The following is a 21,965-nucleotide window of genomic DNA, read 5'->3' as shown; positions in this document are numbered from 1 at the left end:
TTATCGTGTCCACCAATGCTGTGTTTCTTTTTATTGCCAAATAATATTCCACTCTGGACGTTCCGTGTTTTACTTATTCAGTCATCAGTTGGTGGGCACCTGTGCTATTATTAATAATGCTGCCATGAGCCTACTCTTTAAGAGTATTTTATTTTCGCCGAAGAGTCTAATTGTTGTCAGGTGGTAGTGGTGGCAGCGTACGCCTTTAATCCCAGTACTCAGGAGGCAGAGGCCGATCTCTGTGAGTTCGAACTCAGCCTGGTTTACAGAGTAAGTTCCAGGTCAGCCAAGGCTACACAGAGAAACCCTGTCTCAGAAAAACAACAACAACAAAAGTGTAATTGTCGGGCTCCATGGTAGAAATGCTTGCCTAGCAAGAACGAGACCCTGGAGCCAGTCCCCAACTCTGCAATTGAAAGAGAGAGGTGAGGAAGCGGGAGCAGGAGAGAGAGGACTCGTTGACTCCTGTGCTGACGTGGTGTTGAAAGCCCACCTTGGTGTTTCTCACGGCCACTGTACTGTCTGACGTTGCCACCCCCACAGCACGAGGGCTCTAATTTGTCTGACAACACCCACTCGTTACTCTGTGCTTTTCTGCGTTATAATCACAGAATGTCCGTCCTAATGAGAAGGTTTTATTCCCTTCCTTAAAAACAACTATTACGTTTATTTATTGGGGTGCAGGAGCATGTGCTGAGATCAGAGGACAGCTGTGAGAGTTGATTCTCTGTGGCATCATGTGAATCCCGGGGACCAAACTCAGGTTTATCGATAAGTGCCTTTGCCATCAAGTGTTAACTCTTGGAACAGTATTGTAGCTAGAGTTTTCCTGCCTTGCCCACAGTCAGGACAAATCTTTGTCACCCGCCAGTCCCACAGCCGCTCAGACCCAACCAAGTAAACACAGAGACTTATATTGCTTACAAACTGTATGGCTGTGGCAGGCTTCTTGCTAACTGTTCTTATACCTTAAATTAATCCATTTCCATAAATCTATACCTTGCCACGTGGCTCGTGGCTTACCGGCATCTTCACATGCTGCTTATCTTGGTGGCGGCTGGCAGTGACTCCTTCCGCCTTCCTGTTCTTTCTTTTCTCCTGTTAGTCCCGCCTATACTTCCTGCCTAGCCACTGGCCAATCAGTGTTTTATTCATTGACCAATCAGAGCAGTTTGACATACAGACCCTCCCCCAGCACAGTATCACATGTTAAAGATCCTGAGGGTGGGGTTGAAAGACTGGGGAATAGGAAGAATTACAGAGTGCTGAGAGGCCTCTGGAAAAGGCCTCCCGATGGGACAGTCTCTCCCACACAGTCAACCTAAAACGGGTCACCTTCTGGGAAGAACCCTGTCTGGAATCCCGGAGCTGTGGGGCTGCCTGAGCCGTGCAGGCCGGCCAGGCACTTAATGCTGCTCATGCCTTACCATTGCTTCATTCTAGGTAGCACCCTGATTCCCCCGATCCCAGAGAAGGGGGAATTTCACACAGAATAGGATTGTCCTAAAGATCTGGAATGATGTGGGCATCCTGTGCAGGAAAAGCAGCGATTTAAAACCCAAAATGGCTGGGGAGGTGGCTCAGTGGGCAGAGTGCGTGCCTTGTAAGCATGAGGACCTGAGTTTGAGCTACAGAACAAACATTTTTTTAAAAAAGCCAAGCCTAGTGGTGTGGGCTCCTAATCTGAGAACTGAGGAGGTAGAAACAGAGCCTGGTGCTAATCAGCCTAGCCCACTTGGAGGTTCCAGTGAGGCTCTGTCTTTAAAAAGTAAAATAAAGGTGGATGGTAACTGAGAAACGGCACTGAGGTTGTCCTCTGCCTCCCCCACACGTGTGTATAATATACCTATACACTCACTTGTACCCGCATGCACACGTACACATAAACACAAAACCAAAAAGCATTTCCACCCAATGTCCTATAGCCAGTTCCCAGCCATGGGCAGTGTCTCCTTAATGTGTTTCTTCATTTCACACTTTTTTCAGGTCCTATCATCCTTCTCCTCTCCCCTCCCAGGGTCTCTGCACTTTCAAAGTAAAACTCTGAGGGTTGTTTTTTTAAAACCTCGTGTTGTATGCTTATAACATTTCACTTCACTGTGGTGTTACCCTGCTCAGATGCATACGGGTTATATGTTTCATAGTAACGAATCCAGCCTGAATGCTGAGAGTCATAACTCTCCTGCTGACTTTGTTCACCCTCCACGACACTCACTCATAAACCGGGAGGTTATCAGTCAAAGGGTAGGGTGCGAGTTAATGAGTACCCACTTCACATCGCATCCTGCCCTAATGGTGTATGGCCACCGTCCTGTTCCGTGCTTGTCTCTCTGTTGCTGATACCCCCGAGGTGCAGCAGGCTAAGCAGCGATAACAGAGGGAAGGCCTCTGCTAGTGCTGTAGGCGAGGATGGGTGGCCTTGCTCAGAGGTCAGGAGACATTCGTTTGGGGCGGGTTAAAAGAGCACAAAAGGTGCTCTTGGTTAGTGTGGGTCGGCTCCACCCATCCCTTGTCGTCTTTCCAGATGAGGCAGGTGTTGGTACGGTGTGTTCGTTGTTTTTGTTGGTTTGGTTTTTGTACAGTAGCAGGTGCCTGGGGAGGCCTGTGGGGACACACACTTGTGTCAATGCCATGTTACTGACTCTGATCCACTCCTTAGGCCTCTTTGACAGTCCCCCAGGCTCAGATGACGCGAAGCTCATTGATATATTCTATCCTGGAGATCAGCAGTCAGTGACGTTCGGAACCAAATCTAGAGTGGGATTAGGGGGCATGGAAGCCAAGGTAAGCTGATACTGAGCTATCCCAGTCTTCAAGCCCAGATGGTATTTTAGCATCTTTTACTGATAAACTTGTCTGGGAGCTTATGGTTCAGATAGCACACTCATACATTTAAATATTCCCCTATCTAAGTGTGTTTCATGACTGCGGTATACCTGTGTTTCATCATGTCTTTAGATGTATTTTTCTTAACATAAGCAGTACATTCTGTACGTGTGTTCATTGCTTTTGGTTGCTATGACCAGATAGCTGAAAGTTGTTCTGGCTCACAGTTAGAGAATGCAGTCCTTCCAGGCAGGGTAGTCGAGGCAGCAGGCCTACATGGCAGCTGGTCACATTGTATCCATGGTGAAGAAATAAGGATGTACTGTGCCGGGCTCGCTTTCTCCTCCTTACCTAGTCTGTGACCCCAGCTCACATTTAGAGTTCTTCTTCTCCAGTTAAACCTTTCTGGAAATGCCCTTGTAGACATTCCTAAGTGGATTTCCATGATAAATACAAATCCAGCCAAGTAGACGGTGAGAATTAACTGTCACGGTGTTATAAGCCCGTAGAGGACAGGTCTCGTAATTTTCACACAGTAAATCCTCTGTTACCAACTTGGGTATTTCTGGAAGTTTTTCAAAACTCCTTTCCCTCCCATCAGTTGTTCTCAGAAGCTGTGTACCCTTCATGCAGAACATCATGCAGGAGCGATAGAAAAGAGCAGAGTCTTGTTCACACAAACCTTCCTGTCACTCCATCTACTGTTCAGTTGTTGCTAAGTTCAGGCATGACAAATCAAAGTGTCCAGGCATGACAAATCAAAATGTCCAGGCATGACAAATCAAAATGTCCAGGCATGACAAATCAACATGTCCAGGCATGACAAATCAAAATGTGCAAGTTTTGAGTCCAGTTCTTGTGGGTCTCAGAGAAATCAGGACATATTGGTTCTCCTTCAGGCAGTACATGGTGGGCTGCATGTGTTTTCCGGGATCTGAACTGTTAGACTCATTCCCCTGTTCATTTAGTTTGCTAGATAATCAAATTGTGCCTTACGTCATCGAGCAAGTTCAGAGTGTGCATGACTAGGTCTGAACCTCCTTTTTGGATCTGACCCGTCCCCTTAGGTGAAAGCAGCCCTCTGGGCTTTGCAAGGCGGCACATCTGTGGTCATTGCCAACGGAACCCACCCAAAGGTGTCCGGGCACGTCATCACAGACATAGTGGAGGGGAAAAAAGTCGGCACCTTCTTTTCAGAAGTAAAGCCTGCTGGTGAGTAGATTTCCCTCAAGTCCCAGGGCCTGTGGGTGATAGCCAGTGCTACCTGAGCCTAGATGGAACTGAAGCCTGAGCTCTCAGCCTGCCAATCCAGATTATGAAATCAATGTGGTCACATCATAAAATCTGATGTTTTAAACAGTTTATAGAACTGGATTTTGTGAGAGTCTTATCTACCCTGCCTCATTAGTCCTCCTGTTCTACAAAATCAGGATCCATTTGCTAGGCCTGCACTGGCTGCTAAGAACTTGTGAGCAGTAGAGATGCAGAGGTGCATAAGACACGGATTGAGCTCTGACGCACTGGCAAAGATGTGCTCGCTGTCTGCACTCACAAATGCAGGCACATGAGGAATGTGCTTGCCAAGATGAAATTGAACTCTGGAAGGCACAGAGACTCCTGTCGACGTCAGACGTGGGAAGTTTCTGTATTTTTCCCTGAGCGACTCTGGCGTGGATCTGTTTGTTTGTGGTTTTGGTTGTTGTTGGTTGGCCCTGGTGATCTCTGGGTGTCAACCAAGCATACCAAGACACCAGGCGTTCCTTCTGCGTTCAGTGAAGCGTGTGATGGGAAAGCGAGAGTGTGAAGCCGACCGTGGTCTGATGCTTGCGCATGCTCTTGCAGGCCCTACAGTGGAGCAGCAGGGAGAGATGGCTCGATCCGGAGGGAGGATGCTGGCCACCTTAGAGCCTGAACAGGTGAGGACGTTCACTGACAGTTTGGTCGGTTTTCGGAACAAAGTGTGCTAGACATTTTTGTTTAATGGTCAAGTCTGCTGGCCCCGTTTATTCCCAGTGTTAGCAGAATTACCTGGATTAATTTTATGTTCCCCTTTGCCTGAAGACACTCTTTCTGTCACCATGGTTTGATCAGAGACAAGATTAGGATCTGACACATGGCAGACATGGACACATAGGAGAGTTACCTCCTCCTGTTCATGCTGAATTGTCTGCAACACCTGACAAAGGGAAGCTTGAGAGCCTGCTCTGTGATCATCCCCATTCTGGTCCCTGGTGAATTAGTCACCTGACAGAGGGTCTTCAGAGCATGCCCTGTGATCGTCCCCTCCTGGTCCCTGGTGAATTAGTCACCTGACAGAGGGTCTTCAGAGCATGCCCTGTGATCATCCCCTCCTGGTCCCTGGTGATTCAGTGTCAGTAGCAGTTCGATAGAGCTGGAGATGGTGAGGCCAGGGGAAGAGGGCTGGCTGCCGGGGGTGTGCTGCTGTGGCTGCCATGGTACAGGTTTCTTCTGTGGAGCACGTTGGTCTGAGAAGGGAGGAGAGAATGACTACAAGTGAGGGGAAATTAAAGCGAAGGAAGAGCTCAGACCACTCTGCTCTACTTCGTGATCGTTTCCCAAAACGGTGGCCGAGGCTGGAGAGATGGCTCAGCAGTGAAGAGCACTGACTGCTCTTGCAGAGGACCTGGGTTTGATTCCCAGCAACCACATGGTAGTTTACATCATCTGAAACTCCAGTTCCAAGGTCATCTGGCGCCCTCTTCTGGAATCCTCAGACACTGCATGACTGCAGTGCATAGACATCCATGCAGACAGAAAGAACTCTCATACACATAAAACAAAATCTCAAAGAAAAAATTATAAATAAAAGCCAGATGCAAAAGCTTACCTGGGAAATAAAATGTCTGTTGATACAAAAATCTGTAAAGTTGAGTGTGTTATTCCTAATTCTACATGCCAGCTTATTTCGTGGACAAACCACCTAACTCTCCTCAGTGCTGAGCCATGGATCCCTCATGACAGTAATCAGGAATGGAAGAGAAAGGAGAAGTGAGAGCAGGCTGGAAACACGTAAGGAGGTGGACAGCACCAGGAGTGTGTGAAAGAAAGCAAAGGGACTTCAGTCTGTGACAGCTTTGGCCCCAGGGACAAGCCTGGCACCTTGAGGGTGGACAAAGAAGCATGTGCATTCTTAGACCTCCCTGCTGTCTTCAGGATCTTTTTTGTTTTTTCAGAGAGCAGAAATTATCCATCATCTGGCTGACCTACTGACGGACCAGCGGGAAGAGATCCTGCTAGCCAACAAAAAAGACTTGGAGGAGGCAGAGGGTAGGCAGCTAGTCACGAAGTTTTCATTGTGGTGGTGCTCTTTCTTTTACTGGTAATTCTTGCGTCTGTCTAGAGGCAAGGTTATTAGAAGAAAGTACATTATTGTGAGTAGTTTTTATCGAGAGCGGCTGGCTAATGCTACTTAAGCTTTTTCTAACTATCCGTGGTGCTTCCTCCTGCCCCCATGTCCAGATATTTTAATCCAACCCTCCAAGGAGCTTTCCCTGCTCCCAAGAGCCATGTGAGCTCTGGCTGCTGTGGATGCTCAGCTAGTGATAGCTGAGACCATCGTACCAGCAGGCACTGTGCTAAGGCCTTTCCAATAGGGTCACCTTTAAATTGCAGAGCCTCCTGAAGCCGAGGGAGCTACTGTTTATTAGTCCCACTCAGCAAAGCTGTCATTCACCCACAGTCATATGACCAGGGGTGGGCCCAGGATTCCAGTTCAGATGAACTGTCCGTACAAAAGAACCACAGAACTGCTTCGTGTTGCCTGCAGTGAAAGATGAGATATCTCTTGGGCCATTAAACCAGCGTGCTATCTTTATGGTTGGCATCAGGTGCTGTCCAGAGAGGTCTGTGTGGTGCTCGTGGCAGAGTAGATGATACGGCTAAAGTCGTATCATAGATGACCAGTTGTGGAGGCCCACAATGGTTTCCTAGTGACATCTGAGCTTGCTTTACCCAGCAGGGCTGCATTAGAGGATTGCTTGACCCCATGTGTGGTTACCAGGTGATTGGAAAGGGTCTGCACTTGGCTGTGCTGGGGGGGGAGGGAGGTCTTTTGCTCCACCCCTTGGTGTTCCTATGAATAGCCCTTCAGAAGAGACAGGAGGGGCTGGTGGATAAGGACTCAGGGCCTCCCAAGGCTATCCTGTGTTTCTACCTGTTTCTCTCCCCTCTATCTTCCGTCTAATATCGCTTATCCCTCACTCCTCAAGAGTACCCTGTCATAAAATGGGGGAGACCTGGGCCCCCACATCCAGTTATAACTAGGCCCAGATGCCCTCTGTCATCTCTCACTGTTCTCTGCTTTGCCAGTTTAAGATGGTGGAAGACAGCTGGGCATGATGGTCACATAGTGAGACCGTCTCAAATAATAATAATAACAACAACAGCATTAGAAATGAGAAGTAGACAGATTGTTGTAGATGTAACCAACCGTCTTATTAAATAAGAAACACAGAACCAATGCAAAGAAGAAAGCCAAGAGGTCAGAGCTAAGAGCTAAAACCTTACCCTTCCTCCTGCTGTGGTCCTACCTCTCCGAACCAGAGCTACTTTCTGTGTTAAAGTTTTTTATAGAGTTTCTGTTCTGCCTTCTCATTGGTTGTAAATGCAACCACATGACTGCCTCGTCACGGCCTGTCTGTATAGACCTCCAGGTTTTCTATTGATTGGTATTGAGATTAAAGGCAGGTGTATCCAATACTGGCTGTATCCCTGAACACACAGAGACTTACCTAGCTCTGCCTACCAAGTGCTGGGATTACAAGCATACGCCACCACTGCCCTGCTTTTCTATGGCTTGCTAATAGCTCTGACCCCCGGGTAACTTTATTTATTGACATACAAATCACATTTGAATACAAATATCACCATACAAATTGTCAATGTTCTTGATGCCATTGAGACATCAGCCTGTGCACATGTTCATCAGCCATTTTTGATGAACAGACTTGATGTTTCACAGTGAGCATTTTTTACATGCCATACGCCGGATAGCCCAGCTTGTCGGTAGCCATGGTGGATTATGTGTAACAACTACATTGCAGCTTCTTGTTGGAATTGTTAGGTAGGGTCCCTGTTTTGAAATGCTCTGACGTACTTGTTGCATGCCGAAAAGTGATCATTTGGGGGACATGAGATACACAGTTGTCAAGCAGTCCCTCCCCACCCCCAGGAAGAGCTGTGTAAAGCCACATGTCACTGCCTCACCCCGACCCTCAGTTCCATGTCTGTCCCTACTACAGTAAAGTGGGTGGCCAAAGCCTGCCCACATTGCTCCTTTATCGTGTCGTCCTGTCGCCTTTTCAGGGAGACTTGCAGGCCCTCTACTGAAGCGCCTGAGCCTCTCCACATCCAAACTGAACAGCCTGGCCATCGGGCTGCGGCAAATTGCAGCCTCCTCCCAGGACAGTGTGGGCCGTGTTCTGCGCCGGACTCGGATTGCCAAAAACCTAGAACTAGAGCAAGTGACTGTCCCAATAGGTGTTTTACTGGTGATCTTTGAGTCTCGTCCTGACTGTCTACCCCAGGTATGTGTGACCATGGCCCTGCCATTGGGAATGGGTTGGAGGGAGCATATATTATCAGGACTAGAGATAAGTCACCATAAGATGTGTGTATGTAAGGGAGAGAAGGATGGGGCTGGAGAGATGGCTCAGAGGTTAAGAGCACTGGCTGCTCTTCCAGAGGTCCTGAGTTGAGTTCCCAGCAACCACATGGGGGCTCACAACCATCTATAAGATCTGGTGCCCTCTCTGGCGGGCAAGCATACATGCTGGGAGAACACAGTGTACATAATAGTACATAATAAATAAATCTTTAAAAAAGAAAGAAAAAGAAAAATTAATACTCAAAAAGAGTGAGAGAGAGAGAGAGAGAGATATTTTTCTTCAACCCCAAAGACAACTATTTCCATGGTGTTGTCAGTTTGTTACTAAGGTGACTTATGTTCTTCATCCTTCCAGCCATCCCAGGGCAGAGATACAGCTGAGCATTATAAAGTTAACAGTCCTTGTCACACTTGTAAGTGTAGAGCTGTCACCTGAGCCCAAATCAACCCCCAGAGGGATGGGGAGAGCACATTCTCAGCTCTCCTGGCCAACCGTGCACTTTGTTCTGAGACTGCACATCCCTGCCAGCCTGCTGCAGTCATTCACCTAACACCTGGCTACCCACACACACAAAGACTCCATTATCAGCATCCCGGAGTGCTTCCTGTAGGCACATCTATCAGAGAAAGCACTTTGGGTAGTTAGTGGAAGATAGCCTGCAGCCCTCTTGAAGGAATGTGGTTAGCTACGTGCCAAAGCACCCGAAACATGAGGTTCAGTAGAAGTCGGCCTCACTCTGTTGCCCTAAACTCTGAGAAATTGATAACCATTTCCCCCACTAAGCTGTGAGTGGGATGAGATCAACTCTTTCTTTGTATTGGCTCTGAGGTCTCACAGGGAAATTCCGTTTTAAAATGGAAAGCTGGCTGCTCTGTGTGTAAAGCGTAGGGGACTGTGAGGCCGCCAGTCCTCCGTGGAGGGTCCTCCCTGAGTGGACCTCACAGCAGCTCGTTCCTCACAGGACTCCCTCCCCACGCTTGTGTGTCCTCAGCCAGGCTCACTACCCCTCTGGCCACAAGTTCATCCTGTGGAAGAGCCTGGTGGCGGTGGCAGAACTCATTTGTGCTGTGCACCCTGACTCTGGGTGGCTCTGTTCACGAAGAAACGCCACCTCCCGGCCACCCGAATCCTCACAAGGAAGAGGCTTTCCCCTGTGGCTGAGGCTCCTCCCCTGAAGTGTAAGCCCTGGATGGCAACACACAGATCCTAAAAATGGTGTGTGGAACGTGCTGTGTCTGCATTTAGCTGCAGGAAGTCTGCATAACCTTCCTAAGGGACTCAAGAGCAACTCAAACAAATAGAAAGGATTGAGAACCCCTAATCTGGCTGGGCGGTGGTGGTGCACGCCTTTAATCCCAGCACTCGGGAGGCAGAGCCAGGCAGATCTCTGGGAGTTCGAGGCTAGCCTGGTCTACAGAGTGAGTTCCAGGACAGGCACCAAAACTACATGAGAAACCCCTAATCTGGAGATTTAAATGGCCAACCAAAGAGTTTTAGTAGCCTTTTTTACTCTCCTTTGCCAAACCTGGGTGATTTTCATTTATCTGAAAAGTATTCAGAAAATCAAGCTTCAGGCTTAGGATGACTGAGCCGGCCTCCCACTGCTTTAATGAGATAGCTCATCTTCCCCTGCCCTGGGCAGTGTGTGTTCCCAGCAGGCCGCTGTCACCATCCAGGGCTGGCTTGAGTTCATGTTCTCCAAATTCTCAGCATCAGGCAGTTAGAGCGCCCGGGTCAGTTTCAGGATCACAGTAGGCTGCGGCCGCAGGTGCCTCCCAGCCTCTGCCGACTCAGTGGAGCTTCACTGTGGAGGCCGTTGAGCATCCCCTCACCACTGAGACCAGAGCGGGGAGGGAAGCCATGTAGTTGAGTTCCCCAGAGGCAGACATCTCAAGAGTTTTTTTTTTTGCCAGTCCTGCATTTGTAAGCTGTGCGGCCTGGGGATCACCCCCTTCCTGGGCTTCAGTATAAAGTGGGATAACATGAGTTTGTGATGTACTTGGATGCTGGTAAAGGTGAGACAGACACGGTAATGGAGCCACAGCAATGCGGACGTTACTGTCATCCTGCCTGTCTTCCCTTTGATCTGCAGGTGGCAGCTTTGGCTATTGCAAGTGGCAACGGCTTGTTGCTCAAAGGAGGGAAGGAGGCGGCACACAGCAACCGCATTCTTCACCTCCTGACCCAGGAGGCCCTGTCCATCCATGGAGTCAAGGATGCCATACAGCTGGTAGGTCATAGGGCCAGGTGAGGTCTGGGGAAATTTTTAGCAAGTATTAGGTTGTGTGAAGCCAAGACAACCGGTTCTACAGGTAAGCTCGATTAGAGAGGCTGCAGGTTCTGTGAACCTGTGAACACTGCCGTTCTGCAGAGCCAGGGGGGGTCTGTGTTGGCTTGGGAGAGCTACCACCAGACAGACATACCCTGGCACTGCTGGGCTACTCAGGATCAGTTAGACCTTCACTCTTTTTTTTGTTTTTGTTTTTTTTTGTTTTTTTTTTTTTTGTTTTTCGAGACAGGGTTTCTCTGTGTAGCTTTGCGCCTTTCCTGGGACTCACTTGGTAGTCCAGGCTGGCCTCGAACTCACAGAGATCCACCTGGCTCTGCCTCCCGAGTGCTGGGATTAAAGGCGTGCGCCACCATCGCCTGGCGACCTTCACTCTTTTTAAACTTAATTTTCTTTATTACTGGTGTGTGTGTGTGTGTGAGAGAGAGAGAGAGAGAGAGAGAGAGAGAGAGAGAGAGAGAGAGACAGACAGAGAGAGAGAGAGAGACAGACAGAGACAGAGACAGAGACAGAACAACTTTATGGAGTAATTTCTCCCCTTCTACCTTTACATGGGTCCCAGGAATTGGACTCGGGTCTCCAGGCATGTGTGGCAAATATCTTTACCTGCTGAGCCATACGTATCCCTGGCCCTCAGACCCTCATTCATTAGGTTATAGGAGTGGTAGACCCACTATAGGGCTGGGTTCCTCTCATTGGTGGAGTTATTTGAGGTAATTGATTCAGGGGTAAAGAATTTACCAGTCTTTGGTAGAGTTTAGTGTTGTTTGGTTTTGCTCTTTTGGGGGGCCTGCCACCCAGCTCCCAAATAAATCACACACAGGGGCTTACTCTTATTTATAAATGCCTGGCCTTAGCTTGACTTCTTTCTTGACAGGTTTTCTTAAGTTTAACCCATCTATCTTTTGCCTCCAGGCTTTTCCTTTTCTATTCCTGTATACCTTTTTTTGTTTCTTACTCCATGGCTTGCTGTGTAGCTGAGTGGCTGGCCCCTGGGTCCTTGTCCTCCTTCTCTGGCTACTTCTTCTCTCTTCACTCCTCTATTATTCTGTCTGCCTGCCAGCCCCACCCATCCTTTCTCCCGACTTGCTATTGGCCATTCAGATCTTTATTAGACCATCAGGTGTTTTAGACAGGCACAGTAACACAGCTTCACAGAGTTAAACAAATGCAACATAAACAAAACTAACACACCTTAAAACAATATTCCCCGACAGTTTAGATTTGACTTACGTCACTTTAAGAAAGTTTGTCATCGTGTGGTATGGAAGAATGAGACCATGTTGCTGCCACTGTTACTGTGGTCACTAACATGGCCTGAGCTGCCAGATGAGTTCAGTGGGAACAGCTGCGAGTCATGTGAGGCCCTTTCATTATCTCATTTATTTCTCAGTATCACCCTTTGAGGAAATGCTGTTTGTTCGTAGGCCCATGTTCTGGACTAGGTAAAAGCAGACTCGGGTGCAAAAATTCACCAGTTTATGGGAGGGTTTAGATTTGATTTAAGCCATTTCTAGATCTTTCTTTTCCCAAGGAAGGCCCGTCCCTTCACCATCTCAGGATTTCCTTCCTCCTGGTGGGTGGAACTGCATCATTGCTTGCTCAGAGAGGATCCCGGGTTTAGGAGCTCAGCTCAGCTCTAGCACAGCCTGGCTGAATGGGTTCTCTCCCTCCCTCCTCCCTCCCTCCCTCCCTCCCTCCCTCCCTACCTCCCTCCCTCTCTTCCTGACAGCGTGTACCATACTTAGAATAGTACATGCAGATCACACATAGACATCTCTATAACTGTGTCTGTGTGGATATGCATGGCCACTAACCACATGTCCCCAGCACACCACAGGGCCCCTCCGACCCTTCTGGTGTCCTGCACCCCACCACACCTCAGGGTAACCACTTTCTTTGACTTCCCTCACAGTCAGTTACTTTGGACTGTTCCTGGGCTTCGATGGAGTGATCCAGAATACAGTGTTCTGCTCCATGACTTTTGTTTATTATTATCTTGGTGGCATTCTCCTGTATTTTTGCATCCAGCAGTTTTTTTCTTCTTTTTCGTCACTTTTTTCATCATCCATTTATAGCCACATACTACAGTTCATCTTTTTTGTCAGTGGGCATTTGGTGTGGTCCAGGCATTGGTTTCATGAAACGAAGTAGTTACGAATAGTCCAGCACATGTACATCTATATTTCTGTTGTAACATGACTAGATGGAAGACAGCGACAAATTCAGAAAAGAAAAGGAGATGCCTGGCATCTCTGTGTCCCAACACAGGCTCTTGTGATAGTATGGTCTGCATCCCAGGATAGAGGCTGTCAGTGGAAGTCTTGGGGAAGAAAATGTGACCCCCTAATGAGACCCAGCGTGCCCTCAAGCGGCCACTTCTTTTGGTGATCCTGTAGCCTGGCATCATCTGTGCCTCCTTATCACCCACCCCACCCAAGCACTCGGCCCCTCCTGAGCGTCCTCGGCCCTGTGCTGTGGTCAGCTTCCTACCGTCCTCCCTTCCGTGACTGCGCTCTCTGAAATGCAGGCCGTGGTTCCCAGCGAGGCCTACAGCCCTGTTGCTCAACAGTCTGGCCAGCATTCACTGGACAGTGTTTCAGTTTCCACAGTCACGAACCTGTTTTCAGAATAAGTTTTCCCGGTGCCGGAGGTAGTTATTGGGGAGTGCAGACATTGGTCTGTAAGGGAGGAGGAAGCTGCTGTTTCCAGCTTCTTCCTCTTCGGTCCTCTCCCTCCTCAGGTGAATACCAGAGAAGAAGTGGAGGATCTCTGCCGCCTTGACAAAATAATAGATCTCATCATTCCTCGTGGCTCCTCCCAGCTGGTCAGAGACATCCAGAAAGCTGCTAAGGGGATCCCAGTGATGGGCCACAGCGAAGGGATCTGCCACATGTATGTGGATTCCGAGGCCAGTGTGGACAAGGTCACCAGACTCGGTGAGCTGGCCTGGGGCTCCTGAGGAGTGAGAGGAAATTCTTGGTGTTTGCTCTGTGCCTGTGGATCATGTAGACAGGACTCACTCTTTGCTCTCCCTTTTCTTCAGTCAGAGACTCTAAGTGTGACTATCCAGCTGCCTGTAATGCTCTGGAGACTCTGCTCATCCACCGGGACCTGCTCAGAACACCCTTATTTGACCAGATCATTGATATGCTGAGAGTGGAACAGGTACACTAGACCCTCAGGAAAGAGTGGGCCAGGAGCAGCTTCCAGGCCCGTTAGAGAACAGTATGTTACACTTGGACTGTGCATACAGTGCTGTGCTGAGTGCAGAGGTGAATAAGACTGCCCTCTGCGGTCTACTGGGTGGATGGAACTGATACACAGATGGCTGACTGTATTACAGAGTGCAGCATGTCCCTACCGCAAGGGTTCGAAAGTAACACCATATAGCACCATACAGAGCGGAATCTTTACAGCAGTGTTTTATTTGGGTGATGAGGTTTTTTTTGTTGTTGTTGTGGTGGTGGTAGTTTGTTTTTGGGCAGGGCAGGGGGAGTGTTTTATGATTTATTTTATGTATATGAGTGTTATGCATTGTATGTCTGTATACTACATGTGCCTGGTTCCTCAAAAGGCCAGAAGAGGGCATCAGATCCTCTGGAACTAGAGTTACAGACAGTTATGAGCTGCCGTGTGGGTGCTGGGAATTGAACCTGGGTCCTCTGGAAGAGCAGCCAGTGCTCTTCACTGCTAAGACATTCCTTTAGCCTCAGAAGTGTTTTCAAGAGTAAAATTTATATGCATTCATTCTCCCCCTCCAAAAATGTCTTCGGTTGCCAATGTAATTATACATACTTACTGAGTGACATTCATGATGAGCATTTTGGATAGCTTTCTTTTGGACTTCATTTATAACTTGTCATCAAGGTTACGTACAAACACATTCAGTAAGTTTGAAATACAGACAGATTTATGCTGTCCTAAATTCACAATTGCAAGTTACCAGAAGGTCCCGAGGCCAGCTGGACAATCTATTAAAGGTTGTGCCTGGCTGCATTTCCAGCTTTGGTAGCAGGTGTGAGTGCGCTTACATAAGCTGGTGCAGTGCAGGGAAGTAGCCTGCCGGCCTCTGTTGCTGTGACCCCATTGTGGCATCCTTTTCCTAGAAGGGAATGATGCGTGTCAGTACACCATGGCCCCACTGAAGAACTGTGCTAGGCTCCTGTGTCACTACAGCCCAACAGAACACCCAAGGAAAAGCACCTTACAGGAAGATTGTTATAAAATCAACACGACTGCATGGAGGACCATACAAATCCACAAAAGAGCCGGGTGTGGTGGCGCACACCTTTGATTGTGCAGAGGCAGGCGGATCTCTGACTTTGAGGACAGCCAGGGCTCCACAGAGAAACCCTGTCTGGAAAAAAAAAAAACATACACACACACACACACACACACACACACACACACTCATGTTACATATAACACACACACACTAAATATAAAATTCTAAAAATTTACACAAATCCACGAAAGAAAAGCAGATGCCTAGAATCTCTGTGTCTGAGCACAACACTGTATATCAGTCTGGTCTAAAACACAGAATAGAGGCTGTCAGTGGAAGTCTAGGAAAGTGGGAGCCAGTGTTTTCCCCAAGGCCGCAGCTAGAGAACCTGAGAAGTGACAAAGCAGCCACTTCCTTTAGTTACCCTAGAGCCTGTCTGTAACTCTAACTCAGCTCACAGAGGGTTCATCCCATCATGGTGGGGGAGCAGCTCACCTCATGGTAGCCAGGAAGAAAGGAGGAATACATACAGCCTTCCAGGACATGTCTCCAGTGGTCTCCTTCCTCAAGTAGGCTTGTCTTTTCTGCCTTCCACCCCCTCCCAGTAATGCCATCCGACCACAGATCCATCAAGGGCCTAATCCATTCATTAGGCCAGAGCCCTCAGGATCTTAAGTGTCTCTGGAAACTCCACGGAAGACACTTGCGGAGGTGTGATTCACTAATCCCCAGTCAGGTGAACAGTCAGAACTACCCAGCACCTGAAGTCGTTGGTTTGAAAGTGAAAGTGCACCCACGTGACTGCTCATTACGTCTGTCCACTAGCGGCCCATTTGATTGGCTAACCGTAGATGCCCACTGTCACAGTCACCTGCACTGCACAGGAAGAAAGCCGTCCTTGGCTAGACCTGAGCCCCTCATGCTACCGTGGACAAACCCTGGCCTCCTCGGGGTCAGGATGAGGACGGCCTGCAGAGGCTTCAAACCGTGATGAGGCCATGTGTGTCCTGTAGACAGCACTTTTGCATGTAGGCACTAAATCCTTGGTGTGACCTGATCACAGATGGGGTTCCCCAGGCCTGGAGAAAGTACAGTGTCCAATAAAGTCACAGCAGGGCGCCGGGCAATGGTGGCGCACGCCTTTAATCCCAGCACTCGGAAGACAGAGGCAGGTAGATCTCTGTGAGTTCGAGGCCAACCTGGTCTACAGAGTGAGTTCCAGGAAAGGCACAAAGCTACACAGAGAAACCCTATCTCGAAAAACCAAAAAATAAATAAATAAATAGATAAATAAATAAATAAATAAATAAATAAATAAATAAAGTCACAACAGGGCCTCAAGCCACCAGGGAAGACAGATACAAGCTTGTCGTAGCTGAAGCCAAGGCTGAAGGAATCAAGCCCTGAACCTGTCCTGCGTAGTCTCGGAGAGCAAGGCCTGTTTGCAGTCAGACTGATGAAGTCCCTCTAACATTAACGGGATCGGTTGGAGAGCCTGGAGCCGGGTGTGACAGGCGGGAGTCAAACAGGTGATTAGTTGGAGGTACTTAGCCTTGAGTACCAAGCCAGCGCTTCCCTGGAGTGTAGGGAATAAAGATACATATATGGTGCCTCTTTGTTCTCACGAATCCAGTGCAGGTTCCACTTTATAGAGAATGGGAGTTTATGGTCAGAGGTTCCTTTAGTAAAAAGCCAGAAGTCAAGGGCTTGTGTGCCGCATACATTCAGCACTCAAAGGCTTTCCGTTTGAATCCCTGCCCCAGCTTGCTCAAGGGCCTGTTGCTGGAAAGGTGGCCAGCGAGTCCTGGCCTAGCACAGAGCAGGGCACGCTGGTGTGAGGAGGGCTGAGTCACCCTCCAGGCCTACGAGCCGCTTGGCGGCCACTTGCCAGGACTTTGCTGCGTTACAGACTCCGGTTCACCCAGGCTCAGCACCCAGGCCCAGCTGTTGGCTCCTATTGCTGCTGCTGCTGCATTCTCTTGTTTACGTATTGGCTTCTCTCTCTGACAGGTAAAAATTCACGCAGGCCCCAAGTTTGCCTCCTACCTGACCTTCAGTCCCTCAGAAGTGAAGTCACTCCGCATAGAATATGGTGACCTGGAAGTGTGCATTGAAGTGGTGGACAGTGTCCAGGAAGCCATTGATCACATCCACAAATACGGCAGCTCCCACACAGATGTCATCGTCACAGAAAATGGTCAGTTTGCGGGACTTCGGGCGTGTGGTGCCAGGTTTCTTTGCTCCAACCTACAGTTGGTGCTCTTCCTCCCAGCCTCTCTGGTCCTGCAGGAAGGCACATGCCAGACTGACCAGTGACAGTCCTACTGTTCTCTGGTCTATCTGTTGGTCCATCCCAGGGGCCCCCATCGGCAGGGCAGAGATGATCGGCCCCATTTAAAGATGGCTTCCCGTGCTTCAGGTGCATTGTCTTTACCCATGCAGTTGCCGTACCAAGCAGTTCAAAGCCAGACATTGTGACTAAGCACCTGTAATCTCAGAACTCAGGAATCTAAGGCAGGAGGATTGCCACAAGTTGCAGGCCTGCCTGGGCTCCGTAGCAAGACCTTGAGTCCAAAAAAAGAAAAACAAAAAAAATATACAGCTGAGGAAACTGGCGCCTGGAGGCTGAGATCAGGACAGACTGCACATTCATCCATTGGACACCCGAACAGCATGTCAGTGAACATGTCAGGGTGTCTGGCTCTGAGGCCTGGAGGTACAGGAAGCCGTATGGCCCCTGAGGAATTCACAGCCAGTGTACTGGAACTGTAGCCATAGTACTAGGCAGCAGCAGTTGTTAACTGCCCACTTACCATGGGGCACTGGGGTGAGGGCTCTCAGGGGCCGACTGGCTTCACCCCGAGGACCAGGTATTGTCCTTCCCTTCTCATGCATCACAGGGATGTTCATACACCTGCCCGAGGCCACAGAGCTAACGTGTGTGGGCTTGGAAGTCAGGCTGTTCCACACGGGGGCATAACTGCCTAGAGATCCGATTCCAGCAGTCCCTTACCTGCCCCGACCACGGGGTCTGGTTTGCCACCTTCCCCTTCAGAGCTCTCCTAAGCCTGCGTGTTGAACATGTGAGGAGCACGCATGCGCGCGCGCATGCAGTCAGATCTGTCACCAGGGAGTGGCCAAAAGCATGGGTGTGTCCTCCATGGTCATCCTCATTTGGTTTCTCTTTCTTTCCCTGTAGAGAAAACAGCGGAGTTCTTCCTCCAGCACGTGGACAGCGCCTGTGTGTTCTGGAATGCGAGTACTCGCTTCTCTGATGGCTACCGCTTTGGACTGGGTAAGAAAGACAGGGAAAAGGAGTCCCCTGTGGCTCTCTCACCACAGGCTCTAAAGACTCTGGTGAAGACAAGACACCTCCCTCCAGTCACGTGTGTGATCTAACTGTAGAACAGACAGAGAATTATCAAGAATAACCCCGTTTACCCACCTGCGTTGGTAGACCTTTCACCTGTGAAGAAGGTAGCTGCTCCTAATTCCTTTTCCGTAGATGGGGAAACCGAGAGACAAGTCAAGTAAGTTGTCACACAGTGTCAGACCTGATATGCACAAGCCCGGGTGCCCCCATTGCAGCGCAGGCAGGCACAGCTTATCTTAGTTCACAAGCTGCTGTGGTCCCCGGGGAGCATGCCATTGCGGATTTGGGTGACATGGTCAGGTTGCCTCAGAGATAGGAACCACACATAGGACAGAAGGTGTTGGACTTGGTACCTACCTACACAGAGCCTAAGCACCAGGATCAGGAACCAGCAAGGAAGTGGGAGGCAGGGGATTCAGTCTAAAGCATGTATTTAGAATGCGCAGGGTTCTGGGTTCACCCTTGGTGCCAGCACAAAACAAATGTGATCTTTAGAAATAGACACCTGGTTCTTTCATTCTAGAACTTTTATCTCTCCATAGAGTTGTTTGATTTTCCAGGGAACCATTACACAAGCATCTCAATAAAACATTTGTGGCATATTTTGTGAATATTTGAGGTGTAGGGGTGTGTGTGTGTGTGTGTGTGTGTGTGTGTGTGTGTGTGTGTGTGTGTGTGTGGTGATGTTTTGTTTTTTTGAGACAGGACCATTCTATATAGCACTGGCTATCCTAGAACTTGCTATGTAGACCAGCCTGGCCTCAAACTCAAAGATCTACATACCTCTGCCTCCCAAGTGTGGGGACTAAAGGCGTGTGCCACCACTCCCAGCCACCATTTGAGAATTTTAATCCCTTAAGTTGTTTGCTTTGTTGTTGGTGTTGGTTTTTTCTCTTTGGTGCTAGGAATCAAACCTAGGGCCTTCGACATGCTAAGCAATTGCTCTGTAACTGAGCTGCACCTTGCCTCCTTTCCTTTTGGAACACGTGATCTGCCTGGAGAAATCACTCTCCCCGATTATGGAAGGCTCTAAGGGAATTTACCAGTTTTCTTAGTCATTGACTTTGAGTTGCCGTTTCTGTTGCATTGGGATTCTGATTTCACTTTCACGGCCCTCGAACTCCAACACCGTAGAGAAGTGATAACTGGCCCGTCCTTTGGCTCCCTTGCCCAGTGAACATCTACTTCACAGTAACAGGACCTTGTCCTTTGCTACCTCATCCCTAGGCCTGGTGCACTGTACATACTCGGTGAAGTTGTGATGTATGAGGAATCCCAGCCTCCACTGAACACAGTGGAGAACACTGAGCCAGACCCAGGGAAATCTCTGGTCTCCCCGAGGGAAGAGAAATGAGCAGTAGCTGGCAGGTGCCTTTGTCCTAAATTCCTGGGCAGTGCTAAGGACTATGCTTTCTAGAGTATAAAGACTATCTGGGGAGCTGAGGTTAAGAACACTTGCTGCTTTTGCAGAGGACTAGGGCTCTTTTCCCAGCACCCACGTCAGGTGACTTACAACTGCAGCTCCAACTCTGGGAGATCTGACGTTCTCTTCTGGCCGCCATGGGCACCAGCATGCATGTGGTACACATATATACATGCAATTTCCACATATAAAATAAAAATAAATGAACCTTTCAAAAATAAATACAATTTTGGCATAACGGCTCATACCCAAAGTCCTACCACTCAGGAGGCTGAGGCAGGAAGATGAAAAATTCAAGGCCAGCCTGGGCTGTATAGTCAGACTATATCTCAAAACAAACAAAAACAACTGTTTAGGGAGATGAACTCTATACTAGACATTGTTGTACACTTCAGAACATGCCCAGATGTTAAGATGGGGTACGCAATTGAGATGCGTAAATACTGATGTAAAACTGTCCGAATACACTTGGATGAAGGTCAGTGGGAGAATGGGCATTACAGTCTGTAGTGACAGGGAACACACCCATGCGGATGAGGAGCAGCAGCTGGCTGGGGAGGATGAGTCCGAAGTTAGCAAAGAGAGAAGATGCCCATTGTGGCATCTTCTGTACTCATAGGTGTACAGGCAGCAGCGACTGGAAAGCTTCACCTTGCTCCATGATTTGTTTGTTTTGTCTCTGAATAGGAGCCGAAGTAGGAATCAGTACATCACGAATCCACGCCCGGGGGCCAGTAGGACTAGAAGGATTGCTGACTACTAAGTGGCTGCTTCGAGGGCAAGACCATGTGGTCTCAGACTTCTCGAGCATGGCAGCTTGAAGTATCTTCACGAGAACCTCCCTGTTCCCCAGAGAAATTTCAGCTGAGAGGAGCCAGGCGGTCAGGACTGTTCTGTGCGGTCTGGCACAGTTGGGCTACTCCAGGATCTCCAGAGAGAACTCGATCTCGTCCCCACCTCTTAGAAGGGTCTGCCTGCTGGACAGTTCACCTGTGCCTCTGGCTCAACTCAGCATCTCCAGTCTTAGCTAACGTTCATATTCCATTCCAGCTTCTTGTGCATCTCTGTCTCTGTTACTGGGGTTGGACCCAGGGCCTTGAACATGCCAGGCAAAGGCTCTATCTCCAGCCAGCCTGTCTCCCAAGCCGCACAGGCCAGTCTTTTTAGAAAGAGCATCATTGATGCAGGTGGAGGCTTGGGTTTTGCCAGTCCATTCCCCTCAGAAACGAAGGACCGCCATCTCTTACCATCCCACATCAATGACAAGGGACCGTCCTGGCTGCTTATATCACCTCAGTGAGGTAAAGTCTTGGCATTCGACCAGGACCAGCCCCGGCATCCTCCGACTCTCCATGTGTAATTTCATTTATTTCAAACGTGCTCATCTTCAGAAGGGGAGATTGGGAGTTTTTAAGGAAGAGCAGCTCCTTAAAACCTTTACCATTTTCACTGGAAATGGTGCCTAAAGTGGACTAACCTACATCCCTGGGAGGTTGGCCTTCATGAAGTTACGGGTGTACATCCCAGACAGCTGCAGTCTGTCCCTGGCCAGGGGACACACGGTACCTTTGATGTAGTTGGAATCTGAGTATCACACTGGAGGTATGAATTTCAAGATGTTCCTACAAGTAGGAGGAAGATCTACAATTATGCCTGACCTTTTTATAATGAATTATTTTGTCGTCCTATCCTTGACCTCCAGAACAAAGATTAGAGGATTATTTTAATACTTTGGATTCTTCCCCCTTTTTTGAGAAATAAAATTCTTACAAAAGCCCGTGTACACGGTGAAAGTTTTCTCCCTTATTTGTCCTCACCCTCGTCTTCCCTTTCCCTCCCTGGTGACCCTCCTCCTCTGCCTGCTCTCAGCATGCTATTCTCTGGAAGTTGGGAGTGGGGAGCAGTTTCGGTGGAATTGGTGCCAGGAAACCCTCCAGGGAGGGACTCCGGCCTCCAGAGGAAAGGAAAGCAGGACAGTGGGCATGGAGGACTTGGAGGCTAGTTATAGGATGATCTGATGTCTGGGACTGTGCGTGACATGTCATGTCCCCACGGCATCCACTCCATGGCACAGCCTAAGTCCTTGGTTCACTGTGGCTGTAAGTTCACACTCCTGATCTGGGAAGTGTCTCTAAACAGTCCTAATCCCCACACTCCCTTCCTTTAGCCCTGGTCTCAGGCTCTGGTACTCTACAGTCTGC

General features: G+C 48.9%; 1 protein-coding gene across 2 annotated transcripts in view; it reads left to right on the top strand.

Moving 5' to 3' along the window:
* Aldh18a1 (aldehyde dehydrogenase 18 family member A1) overlaps nucleotides 1–21,557 on the top strand; it is a 37,376-nt gene extending 15,819 nt beyond the window's left edge. For both annotated transcript variants that reach the window (XM_028889390.2, XM_028889389.2), the window contains exons 8-18: nucleotides 2,660–2,784; nucleotides 3,894–4,038; nucleotides 4,669–4,742; nucleotides 6,021–6,114; nucleotides 8,152–8,372; nucleotides 10,546–10,683; nucleotides 13,484–13,679; nucleotides 13,787–13,908; nucleotides 16,979–17,165; nucleotides 18,168–18,263; nucleotides 20,452–21,557. In XM_028889390.2, the coding sequence (XP_028745223.1) occupies nucleotides 2,660–2,784; nucleotides 3,894–4,038; nucleotides 4,669–4,742; nucleotides 6,021–6,114; nucleotides 8,152–8,372; nucleotides 10,546–10,683; nucleotides 13,484–13,679; nucleotides 13,787–13,908; nucleotides 16,979–17,165; nucleotides 18,168–18,263; nucleotides 20,452–20,585 (1,532 nt within the window). In that variant the 3' untranslated portion in view covers nucleotides 20,586–21,557. The remainder of the gene's footprint in view (nucleotides 1–2,659; nucleotides 2,785–3,893; nucleotides 4,039–4,668; nucleotides 4,743–6,020; nucleotides 6,115–8,151; nucleotides 8,373–10,545; nucleotides 10,684–13,483; nucleotides 13,680–13,786; nucleotides 13,909–16,978; nucleotides 17,166–18,167; nucleotides 18,264–20,451) is intronic.
* Nucleotides 21,558–21,965: the final 408 nt, after the last annotated feature.

This window comes from Peromyscus leucopus, chromosome 1, assembly GCF_004664715.2.
Source record: "Peromyscus leucopus breed LL Stock chromosome 1, UCI_PerLeu_2.1, whole genome shotgun sequence".
Taxonomy (NCBI): Eukaryota; Metazoa; Chordata; class Mammalia; order Rodentia; family Cricetidae; genus Peromyscus; species Peromyscus leucopus.
Note: the sequence above shows the minus strand (reverse complement) of the source record. Positions and strands in the feature narration are given on the sequence as shown.